Source organism: Thermobia domestica, chromosome 5 (assembly GCF_964235325.1).
Source record: "Thermobia domestica chromosome 5, izTheDome1.hap1.1, whole genome shotgun sequence".
Lineage (NCBI taxonomy): Eukaryota > Metazoa > Arthropoda > Insecta > Zygentoma > Lepismatidae > Thermobia > Thermobia domestica.
In genome coordinates, this window is record NC_137458.1 from 311312924 (window position 1) to 311330053 (window position 17130).

The 17130-nt window shown below is 35.9% G+C and overlaps 1 protein-coding gene across 1 annotated transcript in view; it reads right to left on the reverse strand.

Moving 5' to 3' along the window:
• LOC145686782 (sperm-tail PG-rich repeat-containing protein 2-like) overlaps positions 1–17130 on the reverse strand; it is a 279330-nt gene that overhangs the window by 224153 nt on the left and 38047 nt on the right. Inside the window, exons 4-6 of the mRNA XM_081760440.1 lie at positions 15814–15927; positions 10647–10811; positions 4231–4461 (exon numbers count right to left, since the gene is read on the reverse strand). Coding sequence (XP_081616566.1) covers positions 4231–4461; positions 10647–10811; positions 15814–15927 — 510 coding nt within the window. The remainder of the gene's footprint in view (positions 1–4230; positions 4462–10646; positions 10812–15813; positions 15928–17130) is intronic.

The following is a 17130-nucleotide window of genomic DNA, read 5'->3' on the forward strand; positions in this document are numbered from 1 at the left end:
AAAAGAAGCAATAAGGAAGTTGAAATCGAAAACAGCAAGTGCCCCAGATAGGACCCCAACGTACATCGTGAAAGGCTGTTCAGATATATTTTTACAACCTCTGAATATTATGTTTAATTTATCTTTAAAAACAAGAACCTTTCCTGAAAAATGGTAGGAGTCAGTTGTGTGCCCTATACCCAAAACGAACACAGCTAGTAACATTGAACAGTTCAGACCAATTTCTATTTTATCTGCGTTTGCCAAGGTGTATGAATATATATTGCATAAGCGAATAACGGATCATGTTAAACCTACATTGTCTGTCAGTTAACATGGATTTCTGAAGGGCAGATCTACTGAATCAAATCTAGAGCTAATAACAGACTACATTTCGGAGGAACTTGACAAACAAGGACAAGTAGATGTCATATATACTGATTTTTCTAAACCATTTGACCTCATTAACTATGACATTCTCTTAAACAAACTAGCGTCCTTTAACTTCTCGAAGTTAACTCTGCAATTCTTTGCTTCCCATTTTCAAAATCGTAAACAAACTGTAATGTATCAAAATCTCAAATTTCAAATCTTTCACGCAACATCTGGAGTCCCGCAAGGCTCAAATCTGAGACCTCTATTTTTCATTTTGGCGATAAATGATCTTCCTTAGTGCTTTCAATTTTCTAGAAATCTACTCTTTCCTGATGACCTTAAAATATTCAACAGAATTAAAACAATTCAGGACTGTTTAGAACTTCAGAGTGACTTACAAAATCTTGAATCTTGGTGTAAATGCAGTTATTCGTAAATGCAGTTATTTAACAATTACTAGAAAAGAAAAATATATTCAATATAATTATTCAATATTAGGGGAAAAACTGAAAAAGCTTGATTTTATAAGGGATTTGGTTATTATTTTTGATTCAAAATTATCCTTTATTCAACATATTGAAACTATTTGCAAAGAAGCCTACAAAATCTTGGATATATTTATCGAGTCAGTAAAGATTTCCAAAATGACCAAACTTTAATTGTGCTGCATTATGCATACGTCAGGTCGAAATTAGAATATTGTAGTACTATATGGAACCCTAATATACGGAAATACTTATATTTGATTGAGTGTACTCAAAATAAGTTTTTAAAGATTCGTACACTTAAGAAAACAAAATTCTACCCGAAATTTGAAAGCTACATTAACCTAGTTGAAAATTTTAAATATTATACTTTAGAACTCAGGAGAAGAAATGTTGATTTACTATTTTTTACACAAACTCTTTCATGGCAAAATAAACTGTCCTGATCTTAACGAACTAATATGTATCCAAGTACCATCCACTAAATTGCGCACTGATTCGAAAAATACTTTTTTTTTTTTGTATGACAGTGAAAACGAACGTCTTAATCAGGTCTCTAATATGGAGAGTTAGTGCAACCTACAGCAAGTTAAAGAAAATTTCAACCTTGAAGTACTGGCAGTGGGACATAAATAGTTTTAAGAAGTCTATTAATTATGTAAGTCGAATGTACGAGAAGCATTCAATAAGTAAAGAGACAAATTGCTATAGCTCAATAAAGATTTATTTCAATCTTCCAAAACTAAGGCTATTTTTCAATATAATCACCCTTTACAGTTATGCATTTGTCCCATCTTTCTTGCAGCTTCCTAATTCCCTTGGCAAAGAAATCTTTCGATTTACCCCGAAGCCACCTTTGCACCGCTGCCTTAACTTCCTCATTGTTAGCAAATCTTTTTCCATGTAGGGTGTCCTTGTGTAGTCCAGTTCCAACACTTAGTTGAACTTCCTCAGCTATCATTTCAACAGTAATTCTTCTGTTATAAGTCCGTCAATCCTCGATTCCAACGAAGAACCAGAAACTTCCACTGGACGTCCACATCGGGGTTCATCACCTACACTTGTTCGGCCACTTTTAAACCGATCAACCCACTTGTACAAATTCGCACGGTTCATACAAGTGTTACCGTACTGTCTCAACATTCGAGAAAAAAATTCACTTGGTTTTACACCTTCTGCGACTAAAAACCTAATGACTGAGTGCTGTTCTTCTAAGGTGCAATCTTCTAGAGGACTTGCCATGATGAATTGATATTTTTGAAGTTATGTTGACATAAAATTACGAAACAGCAGATCAGCGCATATCCCAAGGTTGCCAGCTAACACCCCTCAAACAAAAAAAAACAAAAAAATTGATTAGTGTTAAAAATATAGACTGTCTCTTTACTTATTGAATGATCCTCGTAATTATTACCAATAGTTCTATTAATCCATGTAATCTGTATAATGTATATACCATGTAACACTGTAATTAGGCCTGTGTCTGTTGTGTTATATGCCAATAAATCAAATCAATTTGTCTAAAGAAATGCCTCATATTTTCTAATTATAATGGAATTTTTGTTTTACAAAAAGTTAAGCACCTATATCATTAAGTACTGCCTTACGCACTGAATGAAGTTGTTACAAAATAATACTAACTATGTTACGCAAAGTATTTAATGAAAAGAGGAAGTATGTTAATTTGTAAAATTTGAGAAACACTTCGCTAATATGTACTGCTCTTCCCCTGTATTTTCCAGGCAAATGATTTTGTTAATAATAACATTTTGCAAGAAGAAGGCTAATGTATTATTAATTATTGTTAATGACATTATATCTATGAGCACATCTAAGTAATAAATATAAATTCTTGTAACTCTTTTGGAGTAGTGGATACTATTTAATGTGTCTAGCAGATATTTTGCTTTCAGGCAAGGACGCTCATCATGGGGGCAAGGGGGGCGCTCGCCCCCCTAGAAGAAAATCGTACTTGAGAATATCGAAAGCCTAATAGAATGTTTACATTAGTAATAGCAAAATTTGCAACTATATTTGAAACCTCGCTTATATTTGCCCCCCTTGGAAACCACAACATGGGCGCCCTTGCTTTCAGGTATTACCATTATACACGAAAAATCGACGTTAATGAAAGTCTATCCTCTTTACCCAGAATGAATACACGATTATCAAAGTTTATGAATAACAAAAGAAGAAAATCTGTTATAAAATACGAAACACAATTTGCACTTGGACATAAATTATTTTTTAAATGTATTTATGACAGACAAATAGCCTATTTGTAAGGATTTACTAAGTAGGCCTATATTCTTACATAGCAGTTTGAATTTCAACATAAAGACAGAAAAATACACGATTTTTTTTAATTAAAAAAAATAAGAAATAGGCCCCCAATCATGACTTTTATCCTATAAGTTAATAATTTGGTCTATAACTAGGAACTTAAAAAGATATTCGTCATAATAGAGGAACTTCCGTTTGTTGCTTACGCCTACACACTTGGTATGCAGCCAATATTTGCAATGAAGACATTGGATCATATTGTCTGTATCATATTATTTGTCATTTTCCAACTCACTCTCTTAGTTTCACTTGTTAAAATTAGCCCTAATTCTTTTTATGAGTTTATAACAAGTAAGGACTAGTGTTATACTTTTATTTAGGCTCACTTCAACTGTACTGATACATTCAATTCAATATTTTATAATGTAACTCATAGGCAGTAAGGAAATAAAGTTTTACGACTTGTTTCATTTCTTTGCTATATTTACAAAGTATATGTACTTTTTTGTTTTAAATACTGACCCTAAATTGTATCGGTACAATCTAGGAGAACTGTATCGGTACAATTAGAAAAAAGGGCATGGCCAGTTTGGTATTTTCGACTATTTGGTCAAATGTAGAATATTTGATTTTTTTCCTTTATAACAAAGATCCTATATTACTGACAACTAAGTAGTGAATCATCGACTAACGTATAAGCGAAAATATTGCTATGGCTGAAAAACGACATAAAATATAAACCAGCGGAACATCGGGATAGAAACCTTCAAACCAGAACTGTCTCCATCAGAACGGGACGTTACAGTAATTCTAATATTAAGCCAATGTTACTTTGATAGTATTCACTAACAATTTGTATATAGAGTGTAGTATAATTTCCATGTAATCCTATCAAAGGCTTTTGTTCTATTAGTAAGGTTCTCTAAGCCCTAGTAATTAATTTAATACTCGTAACTAAAAGAATGATAATTCATTTTCATTGTAAAGTACAATGATCCAAATAATAATAATAATAATAATAATAATAATAATAATAATAATAATAATAATAATAATAATAATAATAATAATAGTAAGAAGAAGAAGAAGAAAAGAAGAAATAAAATACCTCTCTTATGGTTCTATCAATCAACATATCCAGAAACCTCATAGACTTTGGTGGTTCCTGCTCCTTCTTGGAATCTTTATATTCTTCGGCCATTTTGGCAAAGTTATCAAACTCCCTTTCCAAATGATACTCTCCAGGACCTGGGCCTTCTGCTTTAGCAAGCGATTTTCTCGGTGCTGTGCGTTTACTCCAGAAGTTGCCTTTGTATTTTCTTGTAGCGTAAGCTTCAATCTACAGTTCAATAATAATAATAATAATAATGTAATAACATCATCTTAAATAACAAAAATAAAAATAAATAATTTATATTTGTGTATATCCGAAACCAAAATCTTTATAATTTATTTACGTCATACCTTTTATTTGTCCACACTGAAACAAAAACAAAATTCATACATGGATGTCTACAAATATAAACTATGTTGTTTATAATAAGTTGTGTAATATTTACGTCATGTAATACTCTGTATGTATCAATTGGTAACCAAAAAAAAACTGTTTTTGAGGTTCTGGATTCAATTGCATATGGCTCCGTTCACTTGGAGGCTAATATTTAAAGCTATGACGTGATTCGTATACGTTCCTAAGAAAGACCAGTCAATATTTGAGAGTCTGCTAGTCTTACTTACTTCGGAGACACCAATACGAGCGAACGATATAGCTACTAGATTAAACGGTTCGAAGAACAGAATTTGGATCAAAACACTTTGATGTGGAGTGGATTTACAGAGTTTGTGAAAAATAGAAAGTGCATCACTCAGCTCCATGAGAGAGGGTAAAGGCGGAAATATGGTACAGATTCATGTCTCCGAGACGGACAACAGGTGTTCAATTACGTTTATGATTGGGAATTGGGCGGGCTAGAAGAGGTGTTCAACTTCATCTACATGTCCCTGAAACAACACCGCAACAGTTCTAGTTGTAAGAATAGGTGCAACACCGTCCTGGAATGCTCAAGGCACCGGCTGACAGTAACGCGGCTGAGCAAATAAAAAACAAGCGTCCTGGAATATTGCACCATTGTCCAGCAAAACAACTGGACCATAGGATGTATATGTTACCCTAAAACGGCAACATAATGACGGGCAGTGACGCAATCTGTAAGCGTCAACACATTACTCATAGAAAAGCTGGATATTCCCGTGCACGGCATTAAAAGTCGCTGGACATACTACTGATTATACGCTTCTTCGAACGTCCAACAGACATGAACACGACTCCCGAAATAAGGTGAACGATGAGTCATCTGAACGTATTACGTGTTTCCGGTAATCAGCAGTCCATGTTGGATGTTTGCGGAACCCTTTGAGTCGTATAAATATTCCTTATCATTTTCGCCCATACAACCAATTCAAGTATGCCAGTGTCATTTTGCGGACTGCGATTGCTGACACAGGCTATGGGAGGCGATGATGATTGAGATCCTGCGTTATTTGCACCACAGTCACATGACGATTTTGAATGACAATCCGTTTTAATGCTCCACGAGACCTGTCACTGAACATTTTCTTCTAACTACTGTTCCTCTTCGCTGATTGATTTTGCCGTGAGTTTTTCAGGCCCTGGACATTATATCTTGTGACATATCTAGCACACTTGCCGATTTCGTCACGGTCGTACTACATAATTAAGCGTCAACTATTTAACCTTTTTGTAAATCAGAGAGGTCGTTCATTTTACACTATTAATATCTGCTCGATTCAGTGCATAATATCGTTCTACTGCTCCTCACGTAGTACGGAGCTTACTTCAACACACCACTAACAACAATCCGGCTCTGGATCGCCATCGGACCGTTGCCAACCCAGACATTTGACGTGATTCCAACTCCAGGTGTTTCTATCACTGTGATAACTATTTGTATACATTGTAGTTTCAAAAGTTGTTAAGATTAGAGGAAGAGATCAAATCCGCATCAGCAAGTTCTCTATTTCAATCAAAGGGGAGCGCGGTGGCTCAGTGGTAGAGCGTTCACCTCTGGTGCTAGGGGTCCCGGGTTCGATCCCAGCCCCCGCCAAGTGAACTTTGTGGTGGACAAACACCGTGCTCGTGGGTTTTCTCGGGGTACTCCCGTTTCCTCCCACTTTCTTCATTCCACCATTTCATTCATCTCTCATTATCACCGTCTCCTTTAGCCTAACCGGCATAACCGTGGGACGTAAAACTCAAAGATTTCATTTCATTTCTATTTCAATCATATTGGCTTGATATAACAAGAAAAACAACAGAATTTCAGTAAATAATGGACATTTACTACCGTGTTTAAACAAACTGAAACTCAAAATGCTCTTTTATGGATTGTATATTGCAAACTACACACTGTAAAAAAATCATTGTGTTATTTCAACGACATGCCTACGTGTTAATACAATTGTGATAAAATATAACACAAACAGGTGGTTAGAACAACTCACCCTCCATTTGGGGTTGTGTCAAATGCCGGTAGTTGAAATGACACATAGGCTCTGAGTTAAATTAACACAAGTGTAGAATCTTCGGTGTTGTTTTCTGCGTGATTGCCAAATATGTTGAGCATCTAATTGTAAAGGCTTATGTACTGAAGATACAGACAAACCCAGTAGAAAGAAATACTTAAACAAATCCAGGTATTCGCAAAATTTTAACATGCAAACCGCGTGAATGTTCTCAATTGTTTCACGTAATATTTCTGAAGAAATATGTCAACAGCGAGAAAGAACATCGTATTACTGTGTCACTTCTGCACTGCACTAGAGCTCACTAGTCAACACCGTGGACTTCGTTTCAAAAATGGCGGAAAACAAGTAGAAACAGATTAAGAGGCAAACATATTATAAGGACACACGTAAGAGTTTCCTATCATTCTTGAACAAGATGTTGGTGAAGGTTGTGTTTCGTACAGTACCATCAAGAAATACTTCACAATAAATATTGGGGAGGACGGCAAGAAATTTTATGAACATTTTCTATATATAAAGTGTTCTGTAGTTTACTATTCTTATTTTCAAATTAGAATCTTTCGTAAGCGTAAGTATGCACACCACAAGCTTTTCAAACACAGAAAAATGGTTACATGAACACCTCAACACCGAAATAGGTGTCCTAGTAACACAGAAGTGAAGTCGAACTAATACCAAAAACGGTGTTATTCTGGTAGTCCGAGCTTGAATTTTAGCACAGGGAGTGTTGAATTAACACCAGAACGGTGTTACTTGAATTATAACATAGATTGTGCTTTGAAATAAGAAAACGATGGTGAAATAACACAGGAACTGTGTTATATTGATACTTGACATGGTGTAATATTAACACAAAATAATTAACACACTACACACTGTGTTACTATCTCCATGTTGGTGCAACACCGCCACAAATAACACACAACACTTTTCCCCACACTACCGATCCTGACATGGTGTCGAATCAACACCGGAAATACTAATACAGATCCGAATTTGACATCACTCAACACCGGTTGTGTGTTAAAAACATAACACAGCCCCTGTGTTAAACGCCAACACCGCGGGGTCGTGTTGAATTAACACCGCATAGTGGTAGTCACGCTGGAAAAACTGCTCTGTGTTAAAATTGAGTTGAATAAACACAATCATTTTTTACTGTGCACTCATACTAAATTCTTCTAATAGGACATCTGGAGCCCACAGTGTAAAAGACTTCCAGCAGAGGAAGAATGAGAATTTAAAGCAGCCAAGAAAGTAAGGTTAACTCAAATCAGCCCTATCTTCAAAAATATAGACCCCTGTCAAAATGCTCTGGCCACGGATCAGCCATAGTTACTAAAACCATTTTTTTAAATGTAATTTTCCATCTAAAGAATGTCCCTTTTCCACCATTTCATTGTGTCTCTCACGGCAAACAGTACTCTTCTGACTGTTTATTGAATAGTTTTGTGTTTCATATGTACTCTTTAATGCATTTCGTTTTTAATTACTGCTATTTGTAAAATACATTCGGCATAAAATAACATTGTAAATTGAATTTTTAAATTATTTATGAGGTTGAGTCAGACACGTAGATCGAATTATTGGAGCCGTTATTATTTTCGATGGTTGAATTCCCTGATGGTTAGTTGGATAGCGTGCACGCCTTTGGTGCAGAACACCTAGATTTGATCCCAGGTGGGAGCTCGAATCCCACGTTAAACTGTAGCTCCACGTCTCGTACAATCTCGCTGCTGAAAGGGACGCTAAAATCGAATCATATCACATCATACATCCATTTTCCATGGTGAGAATTCTACACTGTATATGAGATTTTCAAAAAAAAAAAAAAAATCAAAATAAATCTTTTAGTTTAACTTCCCACGATTATTCCCTTTTAGGCTAAAGGAGATGGATTATTAAGGCGAGTGAATGATGATGGAAGAAACGGCGGAATGAGAATGTGGGAGAACGCAAGTAAAACCTACGGAAATGGTGTTGCTATTACAAGCTTACTTTGTCGGGGAATCGAACCAGGGTAAAAGTGTAAGTAAAGTACCAGAGGTAAACAACAACATTTTCAATATACCGTCCGTCTCGAGACAAAGGGCGTATCTAATTTTTTCTACTTTTCCTAGGAGACAAGTTTAAAGATGTTATCATAAGTTTATTTGATCGTGTTCTGTCAAAATTTAATTTGATCTCGTAAGTTGCATACCTGACACGAAGGATATCAAATTAACCCTTTGGGGATCTTATCGTACATTTTGTACGATACGCATTTTTCATCGTACATTGCGTTATTTCTCTTCTATTTGAGCTTTTTCGTCCGTTTTTTTTGTTTTGTTTTTGTTTTTCAAGTCCAGATACATTGTAGAAGACATTACGTATGGTTTCAGACCGTCCTGCGTCCAGACATAGGAGGTGATGACGTCATAATATTGAAATAGAAATTTTCCCTTATGAAGCCTATGTTCATTATTTTTTGGCGGGCTTCTTTTTTCACGTAGAAGATTGAAATTTTGCACAAACATTCAGTCCACCGAGTAGTATTTACCAGATTTTTTGTTCCGTTTTCAGTGTTAAAACAGGGGGGGGACCAGAGGGGCAAAGGGTTAGAAAAGGGATTTTTACCCCAAAAATCCCGTTTTTCGTCATTTTCCCGCCTCACATACATGATAGGACCACGTGAGTCATACCGTCTGAAAGGCAGTTCCATTCTGAAGAGAACGACGGTCGAATTATTATTCTAGGGTAATTAGGGCCGTCTCAGTGAATTTTTATCCAAATATACTTCTGTATAGGGTAAAAGTGGGGCATGGTAGGGAAATTTTTTCTGGCGGGCCTATTTTTTCACGTAGAAGATTGACATTTTGCACAAACATTCAGTCCACCGAGTAGTATTTACCAGAAGTTTTTTATCGATTTCTGCGTAAAAACAGGGGGGTCCAGAGGGGCAAAAGTTGAAAAAAGGGATTTTTAGACCCACGAAATCCCTTTCTTCGGGATTTTCCCCCTTTACATACATGATAGAGACACGTGAGTCATACCGTCTGAAAGGCAGTTCTGTTCTGAAGAGAATGATGGGCGAAACATGACCCTAGGGTAATTAGGGATGTCTCAGGAAATTTTTTCCCTGAGATCATAGTGTTTTGTGGTAATTTGGGGCATTGTGGGAATTTTTGATAAAATTTCTCCCGCCCTTACTATTCAAGATAGAAACTTGAAATTTAGTACATACATTTAGTTTACCAAGTACTATTTATCAGATTTTTTGGAGGTCTCTACGTTCACACAGAAAGGGGGCAGGGGGGCCAAAGTTGGACAAAAAAAATTCCCCTCAAAATTTTCCCTTCGACATCAATTTTCTCTCTGTTGGTATAAGGTATGGGTATGCAAGTAGTACCATTTGAAAGCCAGCTCTATTCTGAAGGGAATGAGGTATGAACCATGATCCTAGGATAAATAGTGACGATGCAGTAGCTGCTTGACTGAAAGTCTAAAAAATAGCCCAAAATGCCAGGATCCCCAAAGGGTTAAATTTTAAAAGAAGACGATAGAATAAATAATGAGAAAAAGAATAAAATTACTCTCCTGGAAAAGTTAAGAAAATGAGATACGCCCTTTTGTTTCGAGTGGGACGATATGAGTGATTTTGAAGAACTATTTAATGTGATCTCCAAGTTTTTCTACGGAAAAATTCGACTTAGGATACAAAATTCTCAAAATATGAACAGACTTTCTAATACGATTGATTTAATCAGTCGAGGTACCACACTGTTTCTCTGAGTCAAAGAAAACTGCTCGAATTGGTCATTTCCTATCTATGTTATTGACAAAAATCAACGACGGGATATATATATAGCGAGGGAACACACTAGCATCCTCATATTTTATGTTTTTTTTTTTAAATAAACAAAACTTGAAAAGTTGGGATACAATCTATTGAATCATTCAAAAAATATTGTTGAAAATAACGAAAATTATTGTACTTACAAATTCTTGATTGTAAAATGCTGGACCAAGTGTTCGATCTATATCTGGTTCTTTCGATGGAATAGCCTCACCATAGGGTCCCTCTTCATATCCCCAGACACCTATGTGATGAGGCACAGATAATCCTGATCCCAACATGTTGTAGGTAATGTCAATCGAATACCACTAAAAAAAAGAAAAAATACTTTACATTAGTAATTAAATTAAATGAATATTTTAGCTTCCGATAGGAATTTTCTTTATTTCATTACTTATTTCATTACTTATTTTATCAACATTCTTTATTAAAAAATATTCTAATTATTGTCCACTGTTCGAATAAATAATTATTCGAACATTTTTTCATTATTCAACTCGTTATGCAAATAGTTATTCGTTATTTGGTTGATCACGGGAACAGATGTTCATTGTACGAATAATTACCCACTATTTGATAAATAATTCGAGCAGATGTCCATTGTTTGAGTAATTCTTTGAACTGTTATTCATTATTCAACTGATTAATCAAACAGGTGTTCGTTATTCGAGTAATTATTCGAACAGTTATACGTTATTCCCTTCATCATTCAAACAGTTGTTCATTATTGGAGTGACTATTCGAACAGGTGATCATTATTTAAATAATAAAATCGAACAGTTATTCGTTATTCCACTGATCGTTCAAACAGATGCTTGTTATTTGAGTGACTATTCGAACAAGTGTTCATTCCTGAAATATTTTTTCGAACATTATTATTTATTTCCTTGAATATTAAAACAGATCTTTATTATTTGAGTGACTATTCGAACAGGTGTTCATTATTCAAGTAATTATTTGAATAGTTATTGGATATTCTCCTGAGCATTCAAACATGTCTTCATTATTGGAGTGACTATTCGAACAGGTGATCATTATTTAAATAATAAAATCGAACAGTTATTCGTTATTCCACTGATCGTTCAAACAGATGCTTGTTATTTGAGTGACTATTCGAACAAGTGTTCATTCCTCAAATAATTTTTCGAACAGTTATTATTTATTTCCTTGAATATTAAAACAGATCTTTATTATTTGAGTGACTATTCGAACAGGTGTTCATTATTCAAGTAATTATATGAACAGTTATTGGTTATTCCTCTGAGCATTCAAACATGTCTTCATTATTTGACTGACTACTCGAACAGGTATTCATTATTCAAGTAATTATTTGAACAGTTATTCGTTATCCCTTGATCCTTCAAACATGTTTTCATTATTTGGGTTATTATTCGAAGAAGCGTTCATTAATCGATTAACTATTCGAACAGTTATTCATTATTTCCTTGATCATTTGAACAGATGTTCATTATTAATTACTCATTATTTGATAGATCATTCAAATGGATGTTCGTTGTTTGAGTAAGTTTAGAGTAGTTATTCATTATTCGACTGATTAATTGAAGAAATGTTCATTGTTCCTAATTACTCGGAACAGTTCCGGACCTCAAAGGCAGAGGGTAGTAAGTCATTTTTATTAAATTTTCAGGAGAGAGAGAGAAAACAGTGACTTACTTCTTTTTGCCTTTAAGTGCCTTCGGACTTATATCCAATTTTATTGTTGCTATTTGATAAAGTATTCATAATACAACTACAAGCTTTCTAAGAATAAGAAATATCAAAACACGGGTTTCAAATCTGGCAATAACTCATTTTCAGAAAAAATGACTTACTCCCCTCTGCCTTTAAGGTCCGGAGTTATTCCCTTGATCATTCATTATTTGAGTGACTATTCGAAAAGGTGTTCATTATTGAAGTAATTATTCGAACACTTATTCGTTAGTCGCTTGATCATTCAAACAGATGTTCATTATTTCAATAATTACTGGTTCTTTGATAGATCATTCGAACACATGCCCATTGTTTGAGTAATTATTAAGAGTTATTCATTATTCGACTCATTAATTGAACAGTTGAGTAACTAATCGAACAATAGTTCATCATTCCTAATTATTCGAACAGTTATTTGTTATTCTCTCTATCATTCAAACAGATATTCTTTGTTTCAGTAAGTTTTTGAACTGTTATTCATTATTCGACTGACTAATCAAACAGGCGTTCGATATTCGAACGGTTATTGGTCATTCCCTTGTTAATTCAAACAGGTGTTTATTATCTGAGTGACTATTCGAAGAGATATTCATTATTCGAGTAAATATTCGGACAGTTATTCTCTTGATCATTCAAACATATGTTCATTATTCGAGTGACTATTCGAACAGATGTTCATTATTCGAGTAAATATTCGAATAGTTATTCGTTATTCCCTTGATCATTCAAATAGATGTTCATTATTTGAGTAATTATTGGTTATTTGATAGATCATTCGAACATATGTACATTGTTTGAGTAATTATTATAGCAGTTATTCATTATTCGACTGACTAATCGAACAAATGTTCATTATTCCTAAGTATTCGAACAGTAATTTGTTATTCCCTTGATCATTCGAACTGATGTTTATTATTCAATTAATTTTGAACAGTTATTTTCCACTGGGATTGCATGTTAAACTGTAGATTCACGACTTATATAACCTCGCTGCTGAAAGGGACGGTAAACTGAAATCCATATGGATATTTGGAGGAAATGTTACAAGTTAATAATTATTGCAACAAACGTATTGTTTTGCTCAGCTAATAATTTAAATCAGATTTAAGCCCATTAGAAACAAAACTTGTACAATGCAAAATGTAAAAATTGCAATCTGCAACCCCTCCCTCCCTCCCACATCTTTTCCTTTCGTTCTAAGGGAAACATAAAAAAAAAACGATCAAACACGTTATTGTTATTTTAAATGAAGTCTAAATTCTAAATTTCTTCTCTTTAATCTTCAGAAATTTCGACATATGGCTATTTTAATTAACAATTTCGAGTCCCATCGTTTCTTTTTCCCGCCTTTTTCTTTTTTGTAGGGAAAATGTCGCTGAAACATGCAAATCAAAAAGCGCTGAAACACGTCTTTACTAAATTTTATAAAATATATAAAAATAAATAAAACTGAACTCTTTAACCACCGAACCGATCTCGACCAAATTTTCAACATAGATGACGTTCGGGCTTGAGATAATTTTATCACTTAACTTTGACGGTGCAACGTAGGGAAAGGGGGGGAGTGGGAGTCGGATATATATATATCGGGTGATTCCGTTAGTCCGTACCAGGCCTTTAAATAGAAAACGGTCCGAGATATGTACAAACTGAGAAGCACGTATTCCATTAGTTGGAAAGGACAACAGAGCGAAGTAAAAGGTTTCGTCCCAGGGTTCCCCGCAGGGTCCCAGACGGGGTCCAACTCAAAATTGTCAAATGGAATGAGGTGTCAAGTGATATATCGCTTGAGAGCTCTTGTAAAAAGAAAGAAGCTACAACAAGTCCGATACTCTACGATCACCCTATGCAAAATGGCTGCGGGTCAAAATGTCATTAAAATTTGCATTGAAAACAATATGGCCACCCCTATAAATCTGAAACGGGCAACCAGACGGAAAAACTGAAAAACAAGTGTAACATGATGTTCAAAGGACAACTGATCGAAGTAAAAAGTTTCGTACCAGGGTCCCCCGCAAGTTCCCAGAAGGGGTCCAACTCAAAATTGTCAAATGGAAAGAGGAGTCAAGTGATATATCGCTTGAAAGCTCTTGTAAAAAGAAAGAAGCTACAACAAGTCCCGATTCTCTACAATCACCCTACGCAAAATGGCGGCGGGTCAAAATGTCATCAAAAGTTGCATTGAAAACAATATGGCCACCCCTATTCGTACTAACGACCCTTCAGCAAAGGTGCTCAACTTACTGTGGAACAAACTGTGTTCCAGCATACCTCACGTTTGTGCTTTTCAATTCAAGGTTGTCTGCGACTGTTTCTCTCGAAAGGCGTATGTTTTGTACAACAAACATAAACCAGCAAACAGCACAATCCAGTTGCAGTAGTCGTTATCAAAGATGTGTATGTTTATTCATTTCGGTATTTCATTTGAAGTTATACGTTTCACGATATTAATGTCTCATGAATTTCACTTTTACATGACGCATAGGGAAGAAAAGGGTAGGTAAGGACAGGGCTGGAAACTTGCGTCAATCCCATTATTCGCCTGTTGTTACTGAGGAACACTGAGCTTAAGATAGGTATACAAACGAACCAGGCTGTGACATCATTCAAACCTGGGTCGGGAATTGGGGGGAAAATGCATTCTCGAACGGAAATAAAACAATAACGCGGAGAGGGTCGCAACGTGACACTCGGGGATTGGCAAGATTTATACGTCATTGGATAGCACACGGCAAGTCCAGAATACAGATCTATTTATACCGCCGTTTTGGGTTCTGGGCTGAATGATGGCAAATGGTGCAAAACAACATGTCCCAGGGGAATGTTCCGTATAATTGCTGTACCCTGGAGAGTTATAGTGTGCATCATGGAAACAAATCATCGCGTAGTGCACACAGCCGAAATATTTCGTCCGTTGCACTAGCCAGTCGGGAGGACACAGTGTTCAATTTCCTTGATCTCATAGTGTCGGAGGTCTGGGAGGGGAGAGGCCACCCTAAGAAGCAATATCACAACTACCGACAAAGGGCTTTCAAACACACATCCTGTGCGGACACCAAGGTCAAGATCTGGGAATAGCCCCAGACCTCTTACAAAACAGATGCAGGAAACATTGGTAGAGCATGCTTGCCTCGTTCCACATCTCGAAGAATTGTGTGCAAGCAAAGTGAAAACAGTTGTTTTCTCCCGACCGACTAGTGTCATTCACTCAATATTTCGGCTGTGTGCACCACTCGCTGATGTGTTTTTATTATGAACACCACAACTCTCCAGGGCTACCGGGCACTGTGCCATGTGAGACCACGTTGGACTAACAATTCGAAAAGCCAAGGCTGTTTCTCATACTGCCAGATCGAATACTATACACTGCAATAGGTTTAGTGTAAAAACTGAGATCAGTGAGTGACTACAGGCCACAAACTAACAAGAGATTGTGTGAGACCAATGGCCGTAAGGAAACATTTGATGTGAGATCAACTTGGTTTCACGCGGCACTTAACTTGTTGAGCTGTTTCGCCTTTACAGTGATCAATCAATCAGCTAGAACTTCTTCTTTTGTACTAGTATATATAGATACCTATATAGATTAAGTATACCAACCTGTGGTCCGGCGATTTCAACTTTCTTGCCGTCAATGTCGTACTCTCCTGGTCCAGGTGTTCTTGTAGGTATTTCTCTTCCTCGCTCAGCAACATACTGTGGTGATGCGCCTCCCTGTAATACCATAATATAGAGACAGTTGTTCAGCAGCAGAAAATTGCACAGATAACGTGATGAATGACGTAGAAATATTTACTCTAAAATAGAACATCTAAGTTGGGTTTCTTTCCGTTTTTTTCCCACTCGAACGAAGAATAGCACTAGAAGGTTCAGTGATTTATGTATAACCTGTACACGACATCCTTTTGATTGTAAATCAGTTCTTTCCAACTGGCCGATGTATGAAGCATTAGCACTTAAAGAAATACGAGAATAGGTCAATATGCACTGTTGATCTAGTCGTCTGTATGTTTACTACAGAGCTTTCTGCGCTTTCAAGAGGACAGAAAGCACTATTTTCTGTCCTCACCACAGGTTTCACCGTTATCACTTCATTTTGCTTTGTACTGTTACGAAATAAGCATGGGTGTACCACAGAAGAACAACGTTCCGTAATCCGTTTCTTGTGCTCTGAAGGTGTACCAAGAACCATATGGCTTTCCACACAACATAATGGCAGTGTTTTACTACGGCTGAGTGTTTACAGTGGATTGAAAAGCTTAAAAGCAGTCTGCTGTTATCTTGTCTTTCACGCTTGTTCGACCACTTTTAAACTTTTCAATCCACGGTAAACACTTCGCTCTGGTAACACAAGTGTTACCAGATTAGACTACAAGTAGTGGATTCGGCAATATTTTAAGTGCCCTCGCTACCAAAATTTCAAATTGCTGTGGTAACACGTGTTACCAGATTGGGCTACAAGTAGTGGGTTGGGCAATATTTTAAGTGCCCTCGCTACCAAAATTTCAAATTGCTGTGGTAACACGTGTTACCAGATTGGGCTACAAGTAGTGGGTTGGGCAATATTTTAAGTGCCCTCGCTACCAAAATTTCAAATTGCTGTGGTAACACGTGTTACCAGATTGGGCTACAAGTAGTGGGTTGGGCAATATTTTAAGTGCCCTCGCTACCAAAATTTCAAATTGCGCGACACAATACTTTTGGGGCTACTTTTAATTATGTGTAGCTTATAACTCTTAAGAAGGCGCTACTTTCTTGTTTTCATATATGAAATTAAAAATTATTAATTTTATATAGTACTGTGAAGATATGTGTATTTGAAAACATAATGAAACATTTTATTTCGGACTTTGGGACATATTATTTTAAAATTAAATACAGTGAAATTCATTATTGTTTATTTAATATTGAATCACT